This window comes from Orbicella franksi, chromosome 3, assembly GCF_964199315.1.
Source record: "Orbicella franksi chromosome 3, jaOrbFran1.1, whole genome shotgun sequence".
Taxonomy (NCBI): Eukaryota; Metazoa; Cnidaria; class Anthozoa; order Scleractinia; family Merulinidae; genus Orbicella; species Orbicella franksi.
In genome coordinates this window covers 27213396-27231396 of record NC_138147.1, presented here as the reverse complement: position 1 = coordinate 27231396, position 18001 = coordinate 27213396, and the positions used below count along the sequence as shown (strand labels likewise).

At 40.0% G+C, this 18001-nt stretch overlaps 3 protein-coding genes across 7 annotated transcripts in view; 1 reads left to right on the top strand and 2 right to left on the bottom strand.

The window, feature by feature from the left end:
- LOC145481748 (uncharacterized) overlaps positions 1-9461 on the bottom strand; it is a 35566-nt gene extending 26105 nt beyond the window's left edge. For 3 of the 4 annotated variants that reach the window (XM_081460272.1, XM_081460274.1, XM_081460275.1), the window contains exon 1: positions 8280-9461. The gene's annotated coding sequence lies outside the window, so the exon portion shown is untranslated. Of the gene's footprint in view, positions 1-2593; positions 2766-8279 lie in introns of all 4 variants that reach the window. The other variant, XM_081460273.1, reaches the window with a different exon arrangement.
- LOC145481752 (protein CFDP2-like) lies at positions 2844-3818 on the top strand. The gene has a single exon (XM_081460281.1). The coding sequence runs from the start codon at positions 2844-2846 to the stop codon at positions 3816-3818; it is 975 nt and encodes a 324-aa protein (XP_081316407.1).
- An 86-nt stretch (positions 9462-9547) lies between the features above and the next one.
- On the bottom strand, positions 9548-17731 carry LOC145481751 (methylenetetrahydrofolate reductase (NADPH)-like). Of its 2 annotated transcripts, none has more exons than XM_081460278.1 (9): positions 17597-17731; positions 15500-15973; positions 15016-15129; positions 14452-14645; positions 13476-14048; positions 13036-13218; positions 12130-12228; positions 11896-12018; positions 9548-11275 (listed from the first exon to the last, which is right to left on the bottom strand). In XM_081460278.1, exons 2-9 carry the CDS (start codon positions 15951-15953, stop codon positions 11057-11059), a joined length of 1959 nt encoding a protein of 652 aa, XP_081316404.1. In that variant the 5' UTR covers positions 15954-15973; positions 17597-17731; the 3' UTR covers positions 9548-11056. The 2 variants fall into 2 exon arrangements, with proteins under 2 accessions (XP_081316404.1, XP_081316405.1); XM_081460279.1 differs by lacking the exon at positions 17597-17731 and adding an exon at positions 16391-17588.
- Positions 17732-18001: the final 270 nt, after the last annotated feature.

Here is an 18001-nt window from a genome sequence, read left to right as displayed (position 1 = left end):
TATAGCACAAAAACATGCCAGAATGTTTTTACTTAAATTTATATGACATGATATAACGTATATGATATGATATGTACGCCAGAATGTTTTTACCTAAATTTATAATATTTGATGTGTATCTTAAAATAACACTGAGATGACTACAACAATAATTTAAAACAATAACTTTTCTTAAGGACGGTACCTACTAAATACGAAGGTTTTTGCGCCAGGTTAGGACCACGCGGAAAAAGTAAATCTTTGCAAGGGCTATTGGAATCCACAAAGAAAAATTGGGGTAGCCACGCATTTTTTCGAGATAATTAGCCTTGAATCTCAACAAACATGATGATATCAGTATTTTCTGCAAAAAGAAGGATATGATATTTCTTCATAGCTTTCTTGAGAATTCGCCTTTACATACAGAAAAGCAAACACATTTGTAAAGGTCTTAAAACTACATGGTAAATGGTAACATAAAAACCATTTTTGGTATGTTTTTAATACCAAAATCGTTGCGACAGCGCTTTTAGCGTCTCTGACAGCCTTCCTCTGGTTTAGCTAAAATACAGTCTAAATACCTTTTGCTCACAACCAGAAACTAATCACGTGTTGAATAGGCTTGCCACTTCCATTTCATAACATAAAATGTAGGGGTACCCACGCGTTTTATTAAGTTATTGATCGTTTTTGAAAGCTTTTACGGTGACCGTTACAATTTTTCCTGTCACCTCCCCAGTAAGTAAAACATTTGAATCTCTCGCACTTGTTTTGCGCGCGCACTACGCCATCTGCAGGTACATGTTTACAGCTGGATTTCAGTATAATTCTCGACAGATAACAGCTGGTTTTTTACCTGGAAGACGTTAACAGTTAGTGGTGAGCGATATGCTGCTATTCTGGTGTTCCTGGTTTAAGTACAGGTTTAATAAACTTGATTTGGTCACAGCAGGAAAATTTTGCTTCAATTTTAAGCGTGTACTTGGTAGCGTAGTTGATTGCGTCAATGTGAACCCAGCGCGCGCGTGGCGCTTAAACCATGGCTTGCGTGATGCGCAGAACGTGTGCGTACTAACAAAAGTAGGCACCGTCCTTAAGTTCGTATAACGACTTTCATTTGTAGTCAAGTGTTAAATGAAAACCATGCATTGCTAGAGGAAGAACTTCTGAAGAGGACAGCATGTCGGCTGCTGAGTGACGTTCATAATCTAAATTATGTTCTTGTTAGAGATATTAAATTTCTCTCCTTTACACAAAGGATTCTGCATCGCTAACAAGCAGAGTATGTTTTACATTTGCACTGAAAGTGACTAGGATATATCATTCCCTTACGCTATTTGAAACAGGACAATAATAAATTTCTCAAAAAATCGTCACATTACAATTCACCTTCAGTAGACTGGTACACATTGTTTGCATTCAGTTATTTTCCAGCATTTCATATCGTACATATCTTTCATCTTTCGGAGCTAACAGATTATTGATTTCTTCTGGTAATTGACAGTATAGCATTGTTACATACAAAAACTGATTCCAAGTGTAAGCAGTATAAGCCCGGGGGGGGAGGTACTCCCTTATATGGGCTATATAGGTATGTGCAGCCCCAAAGGGTACGGTTTTTTGGCCCTTTTGGTAATAAATAGGGTATTGGTTTTGGCCATTTTGGTTGTAAATAGGGCATGGTTTTAGCACTCTAGTCTTGAATTGGGTATGTTTCTCCAAAGAAGCTACTTTTTCATCAATATCAATAAGACTGTCAACAAAAGCTCTCCATAACTTATGTCTGGAGCTACTGTGTCAGCCGCAACGGTCACAAATAGGTTATCAAATTTTTGGTCAGGTCATAAATAGGGTAGCAAAAAATGCAGATTGTGGTCATAAATAGGGTAAGGGTTTTGGGAAGTGGGCTGCACACTCCCACCCTACTTTCCTGCAAGTACCCTGCTCGGGGTATAAGCCCAGTCAGGTTTGAAGTGCAAACTTCAGCGAAATGGATACGTCTTCATTAGCACTGACCAGAAGAAAGTGAGCAGCATTGTCTTTTTCTCAGTTACAATGAATAGCAAATATTCTAGACACTAGAGCTAACATTGGATATAGTTATCAGGAGAGAACATGGGTAATCGAGTCTAGCGAGGTGTTTTGGAATAATACCGTGGATTACAATATAGTGTCTCCAAGACGTGTATTGTTACCATCTCACCTAGTTTTCATGACGTGGAGCTTAGTTGCTCATCGGCGTGGCGCACTAGTTTTGTAAGAACATGTACCAGTCAACTGAAGATAGTATCAAACCTGGCTACATGAGACCAAGTCCACTGTCTGTCTCAGGACAAAATCAATTTCTTTAACTCTGGCTCAAAGCCGATTTTAGAGTCTTCAGTAAACTGACGTGTTTACAAAACCTAATTCAGTTGCTTGTCTTGTTTTGCCCATCATCAGCCAGTTTGTGCGGATGCGATCAAACATGGTTAAAACTAGAAGAAAGTTATTAGTTACAGAGAGATTGTGGAAATGGAATCAGGTGTTGAAAATGTGGGTCATACTCAGTTGTAACACATGGTTTGATTATTACACTTGCGTGACTGATGATTTTCTCCCTCATTTATCCTACCTTGTCGAGGTGGGGGGGGCTTGCGTACCTTTGTGACCTGGAAAGCCATGCCAGCTGGAGCTTAGGCTCCTGGTAGGGTCTCCCATGCTGGACAGGTCAATGGGTAGGGGCCTGACAAACAGGATCACCTCTCCTCAAGGTAAAGAGGTTGGCGTAGGGCTAACAACCGTATCTATAAAAACACGCAAACATTGACAACAACTTCAAGGCAGCAAGACTTGGGAGAGGAAGGGCCCTTGGACATTCTTGGATGCAGGACAGGGAAAGCCATCAGGAAGCTGTCAAGGTGACTCCCCTTCTATCCCCCAAGAGGATTACTAATATAGCCACCTGGAACATCAGGACCATGTTTCAAGCAGGGAAAGCAGCACAGGTGGCACGGGAAATGGAGAACTACAGAATATTGCTGCTAGGACTATGTGAGACATGGTGGAAGCAGTCAGGACAGCTACAGTTACTTTCAGGTCAGACAATATTATATTCGGGACACAAGGATGAATGCGCACCACACACAGAGGGAGTGGCCATTGTGCTTTCCAAGGAAGCACAGCAACCACTCATCAGCTGGGAAGCAGTCAGTCCACAGATTATCACAGCCAGTTTCACCACAAAAAAGAACAGCAATATTACTGTTATACAGTGCTATGCCCCTATGAATGATGCTTTGGATGATAAGAAGGACGAATTCTATGACAAACTGCAGAGTGTAGTCAACAGACAAAGCGATAAGGACATTACCTTACTCATGGGAGATCTTAATGCAAAGAAAGGAGATGTCAACACAGGATATGAGCAGGTTATGGGCCTACATGCGCTTGGAAGGATGAATGAAAATGGAGAACTGTTTGCAGATTTCTGTGCACAAAACAGTCTGGTTATTAGGGGCAGTGTGTTCGAACATAGGCGCATTCATGATCAAGCAACAGGGACATCACCTGATCATGTGACAGAAAATCAGATCGACCATGTGTGTATATGTCGGAAGTTCAGGCGGTCTCTACAGGATGTGAGAGTAAAAAGAGGAGCTGATGCTGCATCAGACCATCATATGGTTTTGGCAACACTCAAGCTACACCTGAAGCACTGCAAACCACCCACTAATGCCACTAGAACAAGGTATAATATGGACCTATTGAGTGACAAGGAGACAGCAGACAAGTTTAAGATCAACCTCGCCAATAGGTACCAGGTGTTGCAGCAGCTTTATAATGATAAAAACATTTAGCCTGAGGAAAAATGGAAGCAGACAAAGAAGATGTGGACTGAGACATGCGAAGAGACAATTGATAGGAATAGGGCCCAACATAAGGACTGGATGTCAGCTGAAACTCTATGAAAGATACAAGAGAGACGGAAGGAGAAGGCCATATTGAACACTTGTAGAACAGGAGCAAGTAAGGCAGAAGCACAGCAGCAGTACACAAGGGGCCCACAAAGAGGTGAGGAGGAGTATAAAAAGAGACAAGAGGAGCCATATAGACAACCTGGCCACGCAGAGGATGCAGCAGCACAAGGGAACATGAAGGAGCTTTACAACACTACTAAGAAGATCTCAGCACGATACCAATTAACAGACAAGCCAATCAAAGACAAGAAAGGAAAAACATTGACAACAGCAGAGGAACAGCTAAAGAGATGGCTGGAGCACTTCAGTGAACTCCTGAACAGACCTGCCCCAGAAGACCCCCCAGATATACCACCAGCAGAGACAGAGCTGCCCATTAATTGTGGTAAACCAACAAGACAAGGGATAAGAAAGGCAATCCAGTCTTTGAAGAATGGTAGGGCAGCAGCTGGGCCAGATGACATTCCTGCAGATCTAGAAGCCCTAAAGGTAGGCATTGGCACCTCCACTGAAGCTCTCTGCAGACTATTTGAGATCATTTGGGAGGAGGACGAGATTCCAAGGGACTGGAAGGAGGGACTCCTCATCAAACTACCGAAGAAAGGAGATTTGAGGGTCTGTAGTAACTATAGGGGTATCACACTTCTATCAATACCAGGTAAAGTCCTAAACAGAATTCTTTTGGATAGAATGAAGGCTGCAGTAGACAATCAACTACGGTACCAGCAGGCAGGTTTTAGAAAGGACAGGTCATGCACTGATCAAATTGCCACACTTCGCATCATAGTGGAGCAATCGTTGGAATGGAACTCATCTCTCTACATCAACTTTATTGACTATGAAAAGGCCATTCACAGTGTGGACAGAGACACACTGTGGAAACTTATGAAACACTATGGTATCCCTGAAAAGATCATTACAATCATTCAGCAATCTTATGAGGGAATGTCATGCAGAGTGGTGCACAGAGGCCAGCTTTCAGATTGCTTCAATGTCACAACTGGCATTTGACAAGGATGCTTGCTATCACCTTTTATGTTTCTTCTTGTTATAGACTGGATTTTGAGGACCACCCAGGGGAACAAAGAATGGAATTCAGGGGACCCTTTGGTCACAGCTGGAGGACTTAGACTTTGCTGATGATCTGGCCCTTCTTTCACATAACCATAAACAGATGCAAAGCAAGACCGATGGACTGGCAGCAGCATCAAAAAAGAACAGGACTGAAGATCAATAGGGGTAAATCAATGGTCATGAGGATCAACACCATCAATGAAAACCCAGTCACAGTGGAAGGAGAGCGATTAGAGGAGGTAGACTCTTTCACATACCTTGGCAGTGTTATACACAAACAAGGAGGTACAGATGTAGACAAGAATTGGTAAGGTGAGGGCAGCATTTAACATGCTCAAAAACATCTGGATGTCTAAAGAAATCAGGACACAAACAAAGCTACACATCTTTAAATGCCAATGTAAAATCAGTTCTCCTCTATGGATCTGATCAGAGACTTGGAGGCAGACAAGAAAGGCACTCCAGAAGATCCAGACTTTCATAAATGGTTGCCTGAGATGCATCTTTAACATTTGGTGGCCTGAGAAAATTTGCAATGAGGAGCTTTGGCAGCGATGGGAACAACAACTGGTAGGTGAACAGATTTTGAGAAGGAAATGGGGCTGGATTGGTCACACCCTGCAGAAAGCACCAAACAACATCACCCGGCAAGCTCTGAGGTGGAATCCCCTAACGAAGGGAAAGAGGGGATGCCCCAGAAACAGCTGGTGACAGGACACTGATGCGAAACTGAAGCTGATAGGATACAACTGGAAAGAAGCTGAATGAAAAGCCCAAGTTTGAATTAGCTGGCGAGGGGTTGTCGATGGCCTATATCTCCACTTGGAGCGATGGGCCTAAGTAAGTAAGTGACCGATGATTGATTACGTAATGAATATCGTAATGGGATAAAAAGAAAACACACAGAAAGCAACTTTATCGCTGGAATAATTGAAGTTATACTTTATCAAGAAGTTTTCATCCATACACTTCTTTTAATTCATAACCATGGGAATCGGCGAACGGGTTTCGGTTGCAGTTACTGATGTCTGTAGATTATGGAGGTATATCTATGATAAAATTCAGTACTCAGTAATTGATATCAAATTATCCAAATTGTACATGCATCAATCAAAACCCGAACGGCAACTAGCCGATTCTACAAATGGTCATTACGCAAACAGGCATCACGCTAAAAGGCATCATGCTAAAAGGCATTGCACTAAAAGGCACCATGCTTAAAGGCATCACGCTAAAAGGCATCACGCTAAAGGGCATCATGCTGAAAGGCATTACACCTAAAGGCATCATACGAAAAGGCATCATGCAAGAAGGCATCATGCTAAAAGGCATCATGCGAAAAGGCATCATGCAAAAAGGCAGCACGCAGAAAGGCATCACGCAAACTAGCCTGCAGTACAGGCGGATTAGCAGGCTCTACTGTGATACACGAGCGCGCGCAAAGCGCAAGAAGGAGCGCAAAGTGCGAGGTGAGAAAAATCCACACATTTCGCGCTCGTTCTCGCACTTCGCACACGCCCGTGTATCGCACTAGAGCCCGCTAATCTGCCTGTACTGTAGGCTAAACGCAAAAAGGTATCACGCGAAAGGTACTACACTTACTAAAAGGTATCAAGTGAAAAGGCATCAAGCAAACAGGCATCACACAAAAAGGCCTAACGCTTCTGCTTGTCTCTCTACACGTAATCTCCCTCTCGCACCAAAATAAAAGAGAGGTGTAGCTGCAGTAGTGAATTCACGTTCAGGAGGTTCTTGTAACTATCGCCAATGTCATACAAAGAACGCCCAGCGCTTGTCCACCATCTTAAAAAATACTCGCTGATCTCACCAATTGGAAAGAAATGCAATCATTTTCCATTCCATTGCTCATTTGCTGTATGAACTCTCTCAAGGCATGCCTCCTGTACTGAATTAAGACCTCGTGAGGAGGCAAATACGGAATGTCTTGGTCAAAAACTCTGAGAAGACTGTTATCTTACAAGACACGAGTAAGAAGAGTTAGCCCCGGATTCCATATAATTTTTGTAACAGTGCCTTTCTGGGTGATGCCTTTTCGTGTGATGCCTTTAAGGGTGATGCCTTTTCACTTGATGCCTTTTCGCGTGATACCTTTAATTGTGATCATGCCTTTTTGCGTGATGCCCTTCAGTGTGATGCCTTTTCACGTGATGCATTTAAATGTCATGCCTTTTCGCGTTATGCATTTAAGCATGATGCCTTTCCGTGTGATGCCCTTCAGCGTGATGCCTTTTCGTGTGATGCATTTAAGCGTGATGCCTTTTCAAGTGATGCCTTTCAGTGTGATGCCTTTTAGCGTGATGCCTTTTAGCTTCAGATGCCCTTTAGCCGGATGCCTCTTGGTGTAATGACCATTTGTAGCATCGGCTAGTTGCCATTCAGCTTTGGATTGATGCATGTACAATTTGGATGATTTGATATTAATTACTGAGTATTGAATTTTGTCATAGATATACCTCCATAGTAGGTTGCCTGATCTAGGTCGGAGGCATTTAGTACAACTTTAAGTGAATAGGCGATTTGCATGATGGCATCATTTCACTACAACCACCAGAATCCTTCACTTTTTCTGTTTCTTGTGCCAATTAGAGCAATTGTTTAATTAAACCCCACTGGGGCCCATTTCTCGAAAGCCCCGGAAACTTTTCGGGCCCGTTGAGTCATTTTTAGTTCATCTGTATCTAAAAACGGAGAGGCGTATACGCCTGAAACGTCTTGTATGTAGAGAACCTCTGTTCATATTAAGAATACGTGAATAAAACAGCTCTGTAATCGTAAGGTTTGCGGTTTTGCTATGGCTTTTCGGGCCCGAAAAGCCATAGCAAAATCTCAAACCTTACGATTACAGAGCTGTTTTATTCACGTATTCTTAATATGAACAGAGGTTCCCTTCATACAAGAAGTTTCAGGCGTATACACTACCCCGCTTTTAGATACAGATAAACTAAAAATGACTTAACGGGCCCGAAAAGTTTCCGGGGCTTTCGAGAAACGGGCCCCTGGTCCGACTTCAAAATTTAAATAATAAAGAAAAACGAAAGGAATTCTGGTAGCTGTAGTCAAATGACGACAACGTCCACATCTACTGTTGCAATGCACACTTTCCTAGAATAGACATAACTTAACAGCATAAGTTCAGCACAGTTAAATTAAGTTGAAACAACGTAAATACACGATGATCATGAGACGAGAAATCTGGATTGAACTTCCGTGCATCATTACAATACATCAAATACATGTACGTCTTACCGCTCTGCCGACCACTGATCGTAGATATAGCCACCATATACAAAAGAAAATGTTTTTCAATTACAGTTCATAACTTGTTTAAAATAATTCAACAACAATATATAGATTCAGAGCTGAAATCATCCAGAAGATCCAGCAATAAACAATGAACTACTTCCGGGATCGTCTTGAGTTGATGTTTCGATTGCAAAGAATTCTGGGAACTCTTTGTGAGGATAAATCAGTACAAATATGTGAAGATATGATTGATCATATAATTTGCCATATGAATAACACAGCGCTGTAATCATAAGGTTTGAAATTTTCCTATGGCTTTCCGGGTGCGAAAACTTTTCGGGATCTTCGAAGAACGGGCCCCAGGGCCGGGTTGTTCAAAGCCTGGTTATTCTAACCCTGGATTAACGAGAATTTTGAGCTTTGTAACTCTTCGGTGAGGTTTTCTGTTTACACTGTTTGTCCTTCACTTTGAGTTTGAATAATCTCAAACTACACAAAACAAAAGCAGTGAAAAACAGTCTTATGTATACCAAAAAAAATTATTACTTCGGTTAGCGTTGATCCCGGCCCAGGGGCCCGTTTCTAGAAAGCCCCGGAATCTTTTCGGGCCCTAAAAGCCATTTTTAGTTAACCGGTGTTTACACTGTAAAGACAGAGAGGTCTATACACCTGAAAGTTCTTGTATGAAGAGAACCTCTGTTCGTATTAAGAATACACTGGCGGATCTAGGGGAGGCCCCCCCTCCCTTACTTTGGGTAAGAAAAAGAAAAGAAATCACAGAAGGAAGAAAAGCCTGCAGGGTAAGCAAAACAACCGCCCCCCCCCCCCCTCCCCCGCTTTCGCTCAAGGCCTGGATCTGCCATTGGAACATATGAATAATTCAGCTGTGTAGGTTTGTGATTTTGCTACGGCTTTTCGGGTGCAAAAACTTTTCGGGACCTTGGAGAAACGGGCCCCAGGAAGATCAAAAGTTAACCGACATTAATTTTTCTTGTATAAAAATGTTTTTCACTGCCTCTGTTTTGTGTAGTTTGAGATTATTTACATTTAAAGCAGAAGGGACAAATAATATAAACAGAAAACCCCACCGAAAACTCACTAACCTTGAATCAAATTTCTCGCTAATCCTGGGTTAGCTTAATCGGGCTTTGAAAAACCTAGCCTTGGACTGTGAGCAAAAGCAAACCAATGCCCACACTGTCGAATCTTAGTTTCAAGGAAGGAAATGTGAAGTGGAGGTCATAAATTACATGCTAACATTTTGACATCAGTCACAGTGAATGGTTTTTATTCATGGTAGTTTATTTTCCCTGACAATCAGTTTTTATAATTCCCAAATTTACTCTTAATAATGTACTTGAAGTTAACTTAAGGTTCAACAATATTGATTTGTTTCAATTAAATACATTGCAGATTCATAAAAATTTCTACTGGATATAAGCTGTCGTAAAAACTACTTTTGAGATGCCATTTTAGCCAGTTTTCAACATCTAATGTCTCCTTACAGTCTCATAACATTGTGTAACAAATAGGTGACAAGAATTAAGAAAATTATCATTAAGGGAATACAATTCTTCCACTGTTGACCAAAATCCTAGAACAAGTTTAAACTTGGTAGTTCAACTTTTCAATTTTCCTTTCTGGTGAAAGGCAACAAATTCGTTGCAAGGAGGAATGTTTTTCCTCTTTCATGATCATTCTCTTAATTCTCATCAACCACAAGCTGACTCCATATGAATTTGTTAGGGAGAAATTGGATTGAAGATAACTCAGTAACAAGCCATGGAGTGACATGCGTGTTTCTAGCTAGGCCACACTATATTTAGATGTTCTTGGGGCTCGTCACGCAATCTTCCAAAATTGTGCGATGAGCCCAAGGAGGCCACACCATATTGGGCGATTCTTTGCTTTTTACTGCACAGATGAATGCTCAATCAAGAACTAAAAATTGAACACCCTGAAATCTTTCCCGTTCATTGAGCATAAAAAGAAAAACTTATTTTGTCAAAAGATTGACTCAAATTAAAAGGAAAAAATCTCCAAAATAGTGTGCCTGAATATATAATGCCCTTTCAATTAAGGTGTTAATATTGGCACTTACACTTACACTTGTATTCTGTACATCTGGCAAGAAAATTATTGCACTCTCTATAAACTGCACAACAGTAATGATTATATTACTCAATTCTGATAATTTGTTCCCCAAAGACAGCACCGAATAAATACACTTACATGCAAGTAAATATCCAACAAGAATTTTTTTGCAAATAGAAAATCGGCCTTAGTGATAAAAATCAGTTATAATTTTTCTATAAAATGTCCTTCTATTTATGTAGTTGGTACAAAATTGTTACAATTGATGTACTTCAACTGGTTATAAAATAACTTGTATTTAATTGCAAGGTGGTTAAGTCTAAATAAATGCCTTGATTATAACTTACAGCTGGGCATTTAAAAACTACTTCACCATACCTTAAGATTCTCCCATTCAGTAACTTGGTTACAGTGACAATTTCACACTTGCACTGGCAAGTAGAGTATAGCTCAGAGGTTTTAGATCCACTTTCTGGGGTTGGTGTAGTGTTTGTAAGCTGTCACTCTTCAGTTTTCCTCAAATTCATTTTACATTTTTCTAGACATCCACATCCATAAACAATCAAGAATGGAAGCCACACAGACCAAAAATGTCATTCACAAAGCTGTTGTGCTTGTAAAAAGCAATCACACACACAAATCCGCATTCCTGATGAAACTGCTATTTCCAGTTAATTCCTTCTTCTTTACTGAATCACTTCTGCAGGTTCACTCTGTGATGTCCTTTCTCTTAGATGCACCGTTTTCTCGAGTGTTTCCCACAAGCAGTTTCCTTTGACAAAGTCATTGTCTACTAAGTTGACAAGATAGTAGTTCTTACAAATGTCATCAATGACAAGTTTTGATGGCGAGCCTTCAAGGTAGAGTTTGCCCCACCTTTGCTGCCAAAGGTCAAATGCCTCGTCCTTGAAAAAAACAATGCAAGTAGTCAATAACGGTATTTGAGTAAAAAAAAAAAATTCCTGTGTTTGTTTGGGGAAACAAGAAATGCCATGGAAACACAAACTGTACATGCACATGCATGTTACTAAAGCTTTTTTGAGTTCTATCAATTATACAGTTTCATAGAAACGGAGAATAATGTTTAATTTTTCTTTTGACAACACAGCAAGAAAAAGAAAGGAAAATCATTTGTTTATTACTATTACGTAAATTCCTTTTGCTCTTGCTTTGTCTGTCAGTCAATCAGTCAGTTGATCAGTCGGTCAGTCAGTCAGTCAGTTACTCTGTCAGACAAATTTATAGGAAAGGAATTTGACCAGTCAGACAGTCAGTTATACAGACAAATAGTCTGTCAGACAGTCAAGGAACCAGACAGTCAGTCAGTCAGTCAATGTGGCCATTCGTCTGTCCTTCCATCTGCTCATCCATCAGTCAGTCAGTCAGTCAGTCAGACAGTCAGACAGTCAGTCGGCCAGTCAGTCATGTAGGCAATCATTTAGTCTATCCATCGGTTGGTCGTTAATGGCATGCAATGACCTACACAGAACAAACAGCAAGATTACTATTTTCAGCTCATACTCACTTTCCACGAATCAAAGCTGATTGGATCAACAACTGTTGGTTGAGCAATCTCTTTTCCAGGAAATACTCCCCATGTGACAGCGATAGGGGAAAACGTATCTGCATTGGTCACATTAACTGAGCCCTGGAACATACACCGAGGCAAATGAATGAACGTCTATTTGTTAAACAACAAAAATTATCCATTTCTCAAATCAATGCACATGCTACAGGGACTCGTGCTGATCCAACTCACCTCACAGTTTACGACATGATAGTTGACCTGCGGATACTCCTTTAAAACTTCCAGTAAGGCATCAACAACTTCTTTGCAGGTGAAGAACTCCAGATATGCCTGGAATGTAACAGAGACATTGAGTAAATGCAAACGTTTAGGATAAAATAAAATAAAAACAAGTAAATGAATTACAACAATATTTAAAGAGGATGCCACATCAGCCTTGGCTGGTCCTCTATCCTGACCAAATTGGAATTTGATGATGAAAATGGAAAAGCCCAAACAGTGAGTGTGTTGAATAATCCATATCAGGAAAATCAGGATTTATGATAATTTGGGTCATCGTTCATAGAAGGACCTGATGAAATGACTCTGGGCAAGGATTCCTCAATTCCTTTGATCCACAATGACCCAGGTGATCTTGCATTATAAATGCTGATCAGGTTCGTTCCAAAGGAATGTGCTCAAGATAGGCAGCTTTCCTTCCTACCAAAAATTCCAGTTCTCAATTTCAGAAATTTCCAGCACTGAATAGAACAGCATTTTCTGGAATTTCGGGAAAAGGGGACAACCTTGCAAGGTATACATGAACTGAGATTTTCAGAAACTTCTTACCAGGAATTCCATTCTATTTGACTTTGGTTGAATAGTACGCTGTTTGGAAATTCAAAAATTTCCGGATTTTCTGGAAACTTTCCCGCGAAATTTTGGTACAATTTGTACTCGTTTCAATTAAATTTTCAAAGTTTCTGGTTGGCATGTAAAAGAAAATCAAGATTTCACCTTGCTTTGCATCATATACAATTTGCAAATGAATGGTTTTCAATGACCTCAGATCTATATTACATGTACTGCAGAAGCTCAATTTAAAAGGCGGTAAAGTGCTGATTACTCAACCACTAACAAAGCAAACAACAAACTTACCTTCTGATAGATGTAACCTCCACTTCCTCCCCAGCCAACCAGAGGGTCACTTGATGGAGCGGCATTCACATGAGGTTGACTGTTGATTGTCAAAATTCCCTTGCTGTTTAAGAATTCTAGCTTTTCTTTGATCAGTGCTGTTTCTGGAGCAACTGTATCGTCATTCCATGGCAGAGACTTAACCTACAAAGATGATAAAAGCATCGAGGAAGAACAACAAAAGAAAATTAACCATCTGAGTGTAAAAATTTCAGGTCAGTAAACTGCAAGTGAGAGACTGTCTACTACCCTTTCTATACATGTAGTATTTCTCTTAAAAATATTTCTCCAAATTACATGTTGTTTGGTTTTATGTTTGCTGAAAGGTCATATGACAAATGTGGTTGCAAAAGGCCCACTGCTACATGGTTCTGTGATACTGAATCTCGACCATTGCTTACCTTCACTCCATATCTGTTGTCCTCTCCTGAGATGTAACACTTGAACACCTCAAACACATCTTCCACACTTCGCAGTTCTTCACACCACATTTTCAGCAAGTCATCTTTCTTGCTCCTGCTTCTCAAATAAAACAAGTGATGGTCCTCCAATTCGCCAAAGGATGGTGACGACGAGTTTCCCCATCGGCCATTAGGGAACTCGTCCCAGTCTGAGGTGCGGTACAAGTAACTCTTGGGTCGAGAAGCCCAGAAGATGGGCCGCACATCCTCACAGACCCTTTTTTTGTTTGCCGATGGTTTCCATGGCAATGGTCTACTGGCAGCTGGATCCTGGCACCACAATCCCAAAGCTGTGAGAATTTCTTTGGTGGCAACTTCTCGATTCAGGGTGTAAAAATGCAATCCAGGAACTTGATCATGTGCTAAGAGTTCTCGAGCCATTTCAATTCCAAGCTGTACGCCATATTTACGTATGGCCTCATCGTCATCTTTGATTGGTTCAATGGCATCAACAATCCACTGGGGAACTTCTAATCTCGAAAGCTTCACAAGGTGACGCAGTGAAGCGTAACCCTAAAGAAATAAGTTTGTAGCAGGAATCAAAATTAAACATAACAAAAACAAAAACAGCACATTGTTATAACTGGTAAATAACTTTATACATCATAGACAAAATGATTGTTAAGATTACAAAATCTACACAGCTACAGCACTGCACAAGTGCAGCATGTTGAAAACAATTTTAACTTAAAGCATGCTTAAGACTAAACACATTCTAGTATATAATATATATATATATATATATATATATATATATATATATATATATATATATATATATATATATATATATATGAGCTAGCCTGTTTATTCTTGTTTATTCCTGAACTTCCTTAAGAATTTTTCAGAAGCAATGGAATGGTGCACATCAGTACAATAAATATTATTACTATTAAACTGAAAAGAAATCTTTTACCTGAATTGGCATAATTCCAGGAATGATTGGGATGGTGATACCAATGTCTCGACAATCTTGTAGGAATTTAAAGAATGTCTTGTTTTCAAAGAACAGCTGCGTAATAATGAAATCTGCTCCTGCATCCACTTTCTCTTTCAAATGCTGAAGATCTTCCTCGTAACTGGGGCAGTCTGGATGACCGTTAGGGTAACCTACAGGAACAACAATCATCAATTGTGAGGTGGTTACTTTAAAAAATGTTGGGTTAGTGCACTGGTGACTTGAGCTTAAGAGTTCCATTGGTTTCTGATGAAGATATTCCAAATGAGAAACCCATTATATTGGCACTATCCAGTTCCAAACAATATCCATACTCCCCCTAACAGAAGGATTAGAATTTCCTGAGGGGGTGTTCAGGAAGTCCAAAAAAAAAAGAAATGAATGATGCTTAATCAGAATTTCCAGAGTGGGTGGGGGTGAGTCTTACAAGTAAAATTTCTTCTGTGGCGGAGGTATTGAAATTTTCTGGAGCTACATGTATACATTGCATGTTTGTTAAAAATACTATCATTTTGTCCTTACCGGCAACACAGACAGTAAAACAGTCCCCAAACTCTTGACGAATGTGTTTAACCATGTCTGTGCCATAAGCTAAACCATCGTCAAGTGCCTGCCACTCTTCACCATTTGGGGGGTCTGAAAAAGAAAAAGCAACAGGTTATAGTTTGTACAGTAACTAAACAATCTCATACAGCATTCTTCATTTGAAACTTTCACCATTCAAATGAAGAGTCCTCCAATATAATTTTGTTGCTAACTAAGATACATATAGTGCTTAAACAGAGCTATGTCCTTGTTTGAAATTCACTATTCAGCACCAAAATTAATGTACATAAAACTTCTCAGGCAAATCCATCCTTCAGGGAGCTTGTTTGTTTTCAGTTTATATTACATGTACTTATTTGTTTTTCACACCTTAGAAAACTATTATTTGCAGCTTTCTCGGATTTGAAAATTATTTTGAAGTACAGTTGTACAATATAAGTAGAAAGTTGGTGAAACATACCACCACGGAGAGCAAGAATATTCCTGATTCCTAAGGACTTGGCTTTCATCAAGTGCTTGGTCACAGTAGCTTTCACAGTATTCGCGCAAGAGATATGCAACATGGTGTCAATGCCACAGTAGTTGACAGCTGCACTTGCGATAGTCATAGAGCTTGTCTCCTTATCACCGCCAGGGTCTCCCGCGGGATGCCACGTCACATCACAAAACAAAGGACATCCTACAGATATCCTGTCAAACTTAGCAATCAAGTTTACTGCTCCATTAGGTGTTCTTGGAGGAAAAAATTCTAAGCTGAAGAATTTTTCGCCTGAGGCAATCTTCTGGTTGATTTTTTCAATCAGTGTCAGAGGTGATGAGGGAACTGATGGTGTGTTCGACTTTGAAGCCCGGTCACCGTTCACACATTGAAGCAACTCCATAGCCGGGGCAGTATCTTGACGGCCAAATCCCATTGTTTACGTTGTCAGTCAGACTATGAGAAGATTGTTTAGGTTAGCCTAGCATACACATTGCTGGTTTCTCTATTGCCAGCAATCTTAACTTTAAATTAAGATCACAACTTTCAAGTAACTTGAAGATCATGAACCAATTAAAAGGAGACCTCCTCAAATAAAATAAGAATAATTTATGTCACTATTATCGTTTATTTTTGAGTGAGTTTAAAGCCAAATTAGATGTTATTGCAAGTTATGAAATCATACCTCTGGATCTATGAAGCTCTTCTGAACCTGGATCATGCATACTAAAAAAGTATGCATGACAAGCGACTCAGATAACACCATAAAAATATTTCAATGTGACAAGCAAGGCATTTGTTTGTATGTATACATTCAAGAGGAAGAGAAAACTTCCAACTTCTGCATGAAGAAACATGATATGGGTAACTTACATCTTAAAATCATATCTTGAGACCGGTCTGCACAGTCCAGAGAGCAATCCAGCTTGTGTCACAATTAAGAATTCTTGCATCACATTTCCATCACTTTAAACCCAAGTTTCTTTTTGTGTTAAAACCCATTATTTTGTGTACCGTCTGAGGGATTTTTTTAAAGCAGAAATTTATGTCCCAGTTTGTGCACAAGCTATCAAAAGATCTGCAGAATCTTATTAAAAGAAGGATTCCAATAAATACAATCAATTAACACGTTCACAGTAGAAAAGTTGTCATTAGCATTTTCAGTTAAAAATTAACTTATAAACTCAGCAAAGGAGTTTGTTCAAAGGCAACTTCTGAAGCACATTGGTTGGTCTTTGTTCCCCTTCTTTAATGACAGAGAAAAATACAATCTTAGAGTTAAAATATCACATTCTTTACCCTCACATTCTTTCATTAAATCTAAAAGTCAACGAGCTTGATCAAAATCAAGTACCATGTAAGCTTAAGTGATCGGTGAATGAACACAAGTGAAAATCAGAACTTCGCAGATTTTTTTGACGTTTTCTTTTCAGGGAACAGAAAGCTAAGAGGACTTCCTAACACACCTATATTTATGCAGAAGATTTTTTTTGGCATTGATCTACTGAAATGTAAGCTAAATTATGACTGCTTTGATGTCCATTCCGGCCTCGCTGCCGGGGAAGTCTAATTTCTAACTGAGAGATCTCGAGGCATGTTCAGCCAAAGATAAGCTGAAATTATCACCATCATCTTAGAGGACTTGCGATTGTTTTGGCTTTAGCGATGCCTCATCACTAAGCGTTGATCTGAGATACCGGCCTTGAGAGCTTTCAAACAACGCTTTCATCTGGGTTTTCCCTGGTCACACGATTTCCGACAGCCGCAGAAAGCTCATTTGCATAACATGAAGTATTCTAACGAAAGCTCCAGACCGTCTGAATAAACATAGTCTGCAAAAATCCACGAACTCCCCTTCTTCATGGGTTACACGGAGTAATAAATCTCACATCGAATTCACGATCAGTGCACACCATGCAAGACCTCGCTCAGACTAAAACATACACGTGAGCAAAATACTTGTTTCTTCGACTGCCGGCCATTACTCGGACTGGTTTGACGAGTCTGACGAGTTTAAACATCGATGACCACAATTTCGAGTGAAATTTAGCGTAACATTACGATAAGTAAATGCCTCACCTTTGACTTGCAAATAATTTCGTATTTCTTTATGTGATAAGACTGCAACGGGAGATTTAAATGTCGAAAATTTTCACAGTGACGGACCCTTTTATCCTATGTGGTTTTCCATCCGCCATATTTGGCTAGCCCTTTCGAAATAGTTCCACCGGTTCATGCTATGACCACGTGCATTTGACCAATCAGCGTCCGGTTTATAACCCTAATAAGCTAAGTGAAAACCTAAGGGAAGGTTCAACCACCAATCATGTTCTCTGTAATATTCCGGTGGAGTAAAATTTTACATTCCCAGGGCAGTTCACGGCATTCCCTGTAGTTTGCGCTCTGCAAGGAAACAATGACTTCGCAGTTATAGAAAGGCTGCTACTTCCGATCACATGTTGGCTGAATATTACGCAGGGAAAA

Bases quoted from the DNA above. Each gene is read 5' to 3' on its own strand.
- LOC145481752 (XM_081460281.1), top strand. From the start codon at position 2,844: ATGCAGGACAGGGAAAGCCATCAGGAAGCTGTCAAGGTGACTCCCCTT.
- LOC145481751 (XM_081460278.1), bottom strand. From the start codon at position 15,953: ATGGGATTTGGCCGTCAAGATACTGCCCCGGCTATGGAGTTGCTTCAA. The intron at 14,049-14,451 runs GTAAAAGATTTC...TTATTTCTTTAG, and splicing joins CTGGAATTATGCCAATTCAG to GGTTACGCTTCACTGCGTCA. The intron at 13,219-13,475 runs GTAAGCAATGGT...TCATCTTTGTAG, and splicing joins ACAACAGATATGGAGTGAAG to GTTAAGTCTCTGCCATGGAA.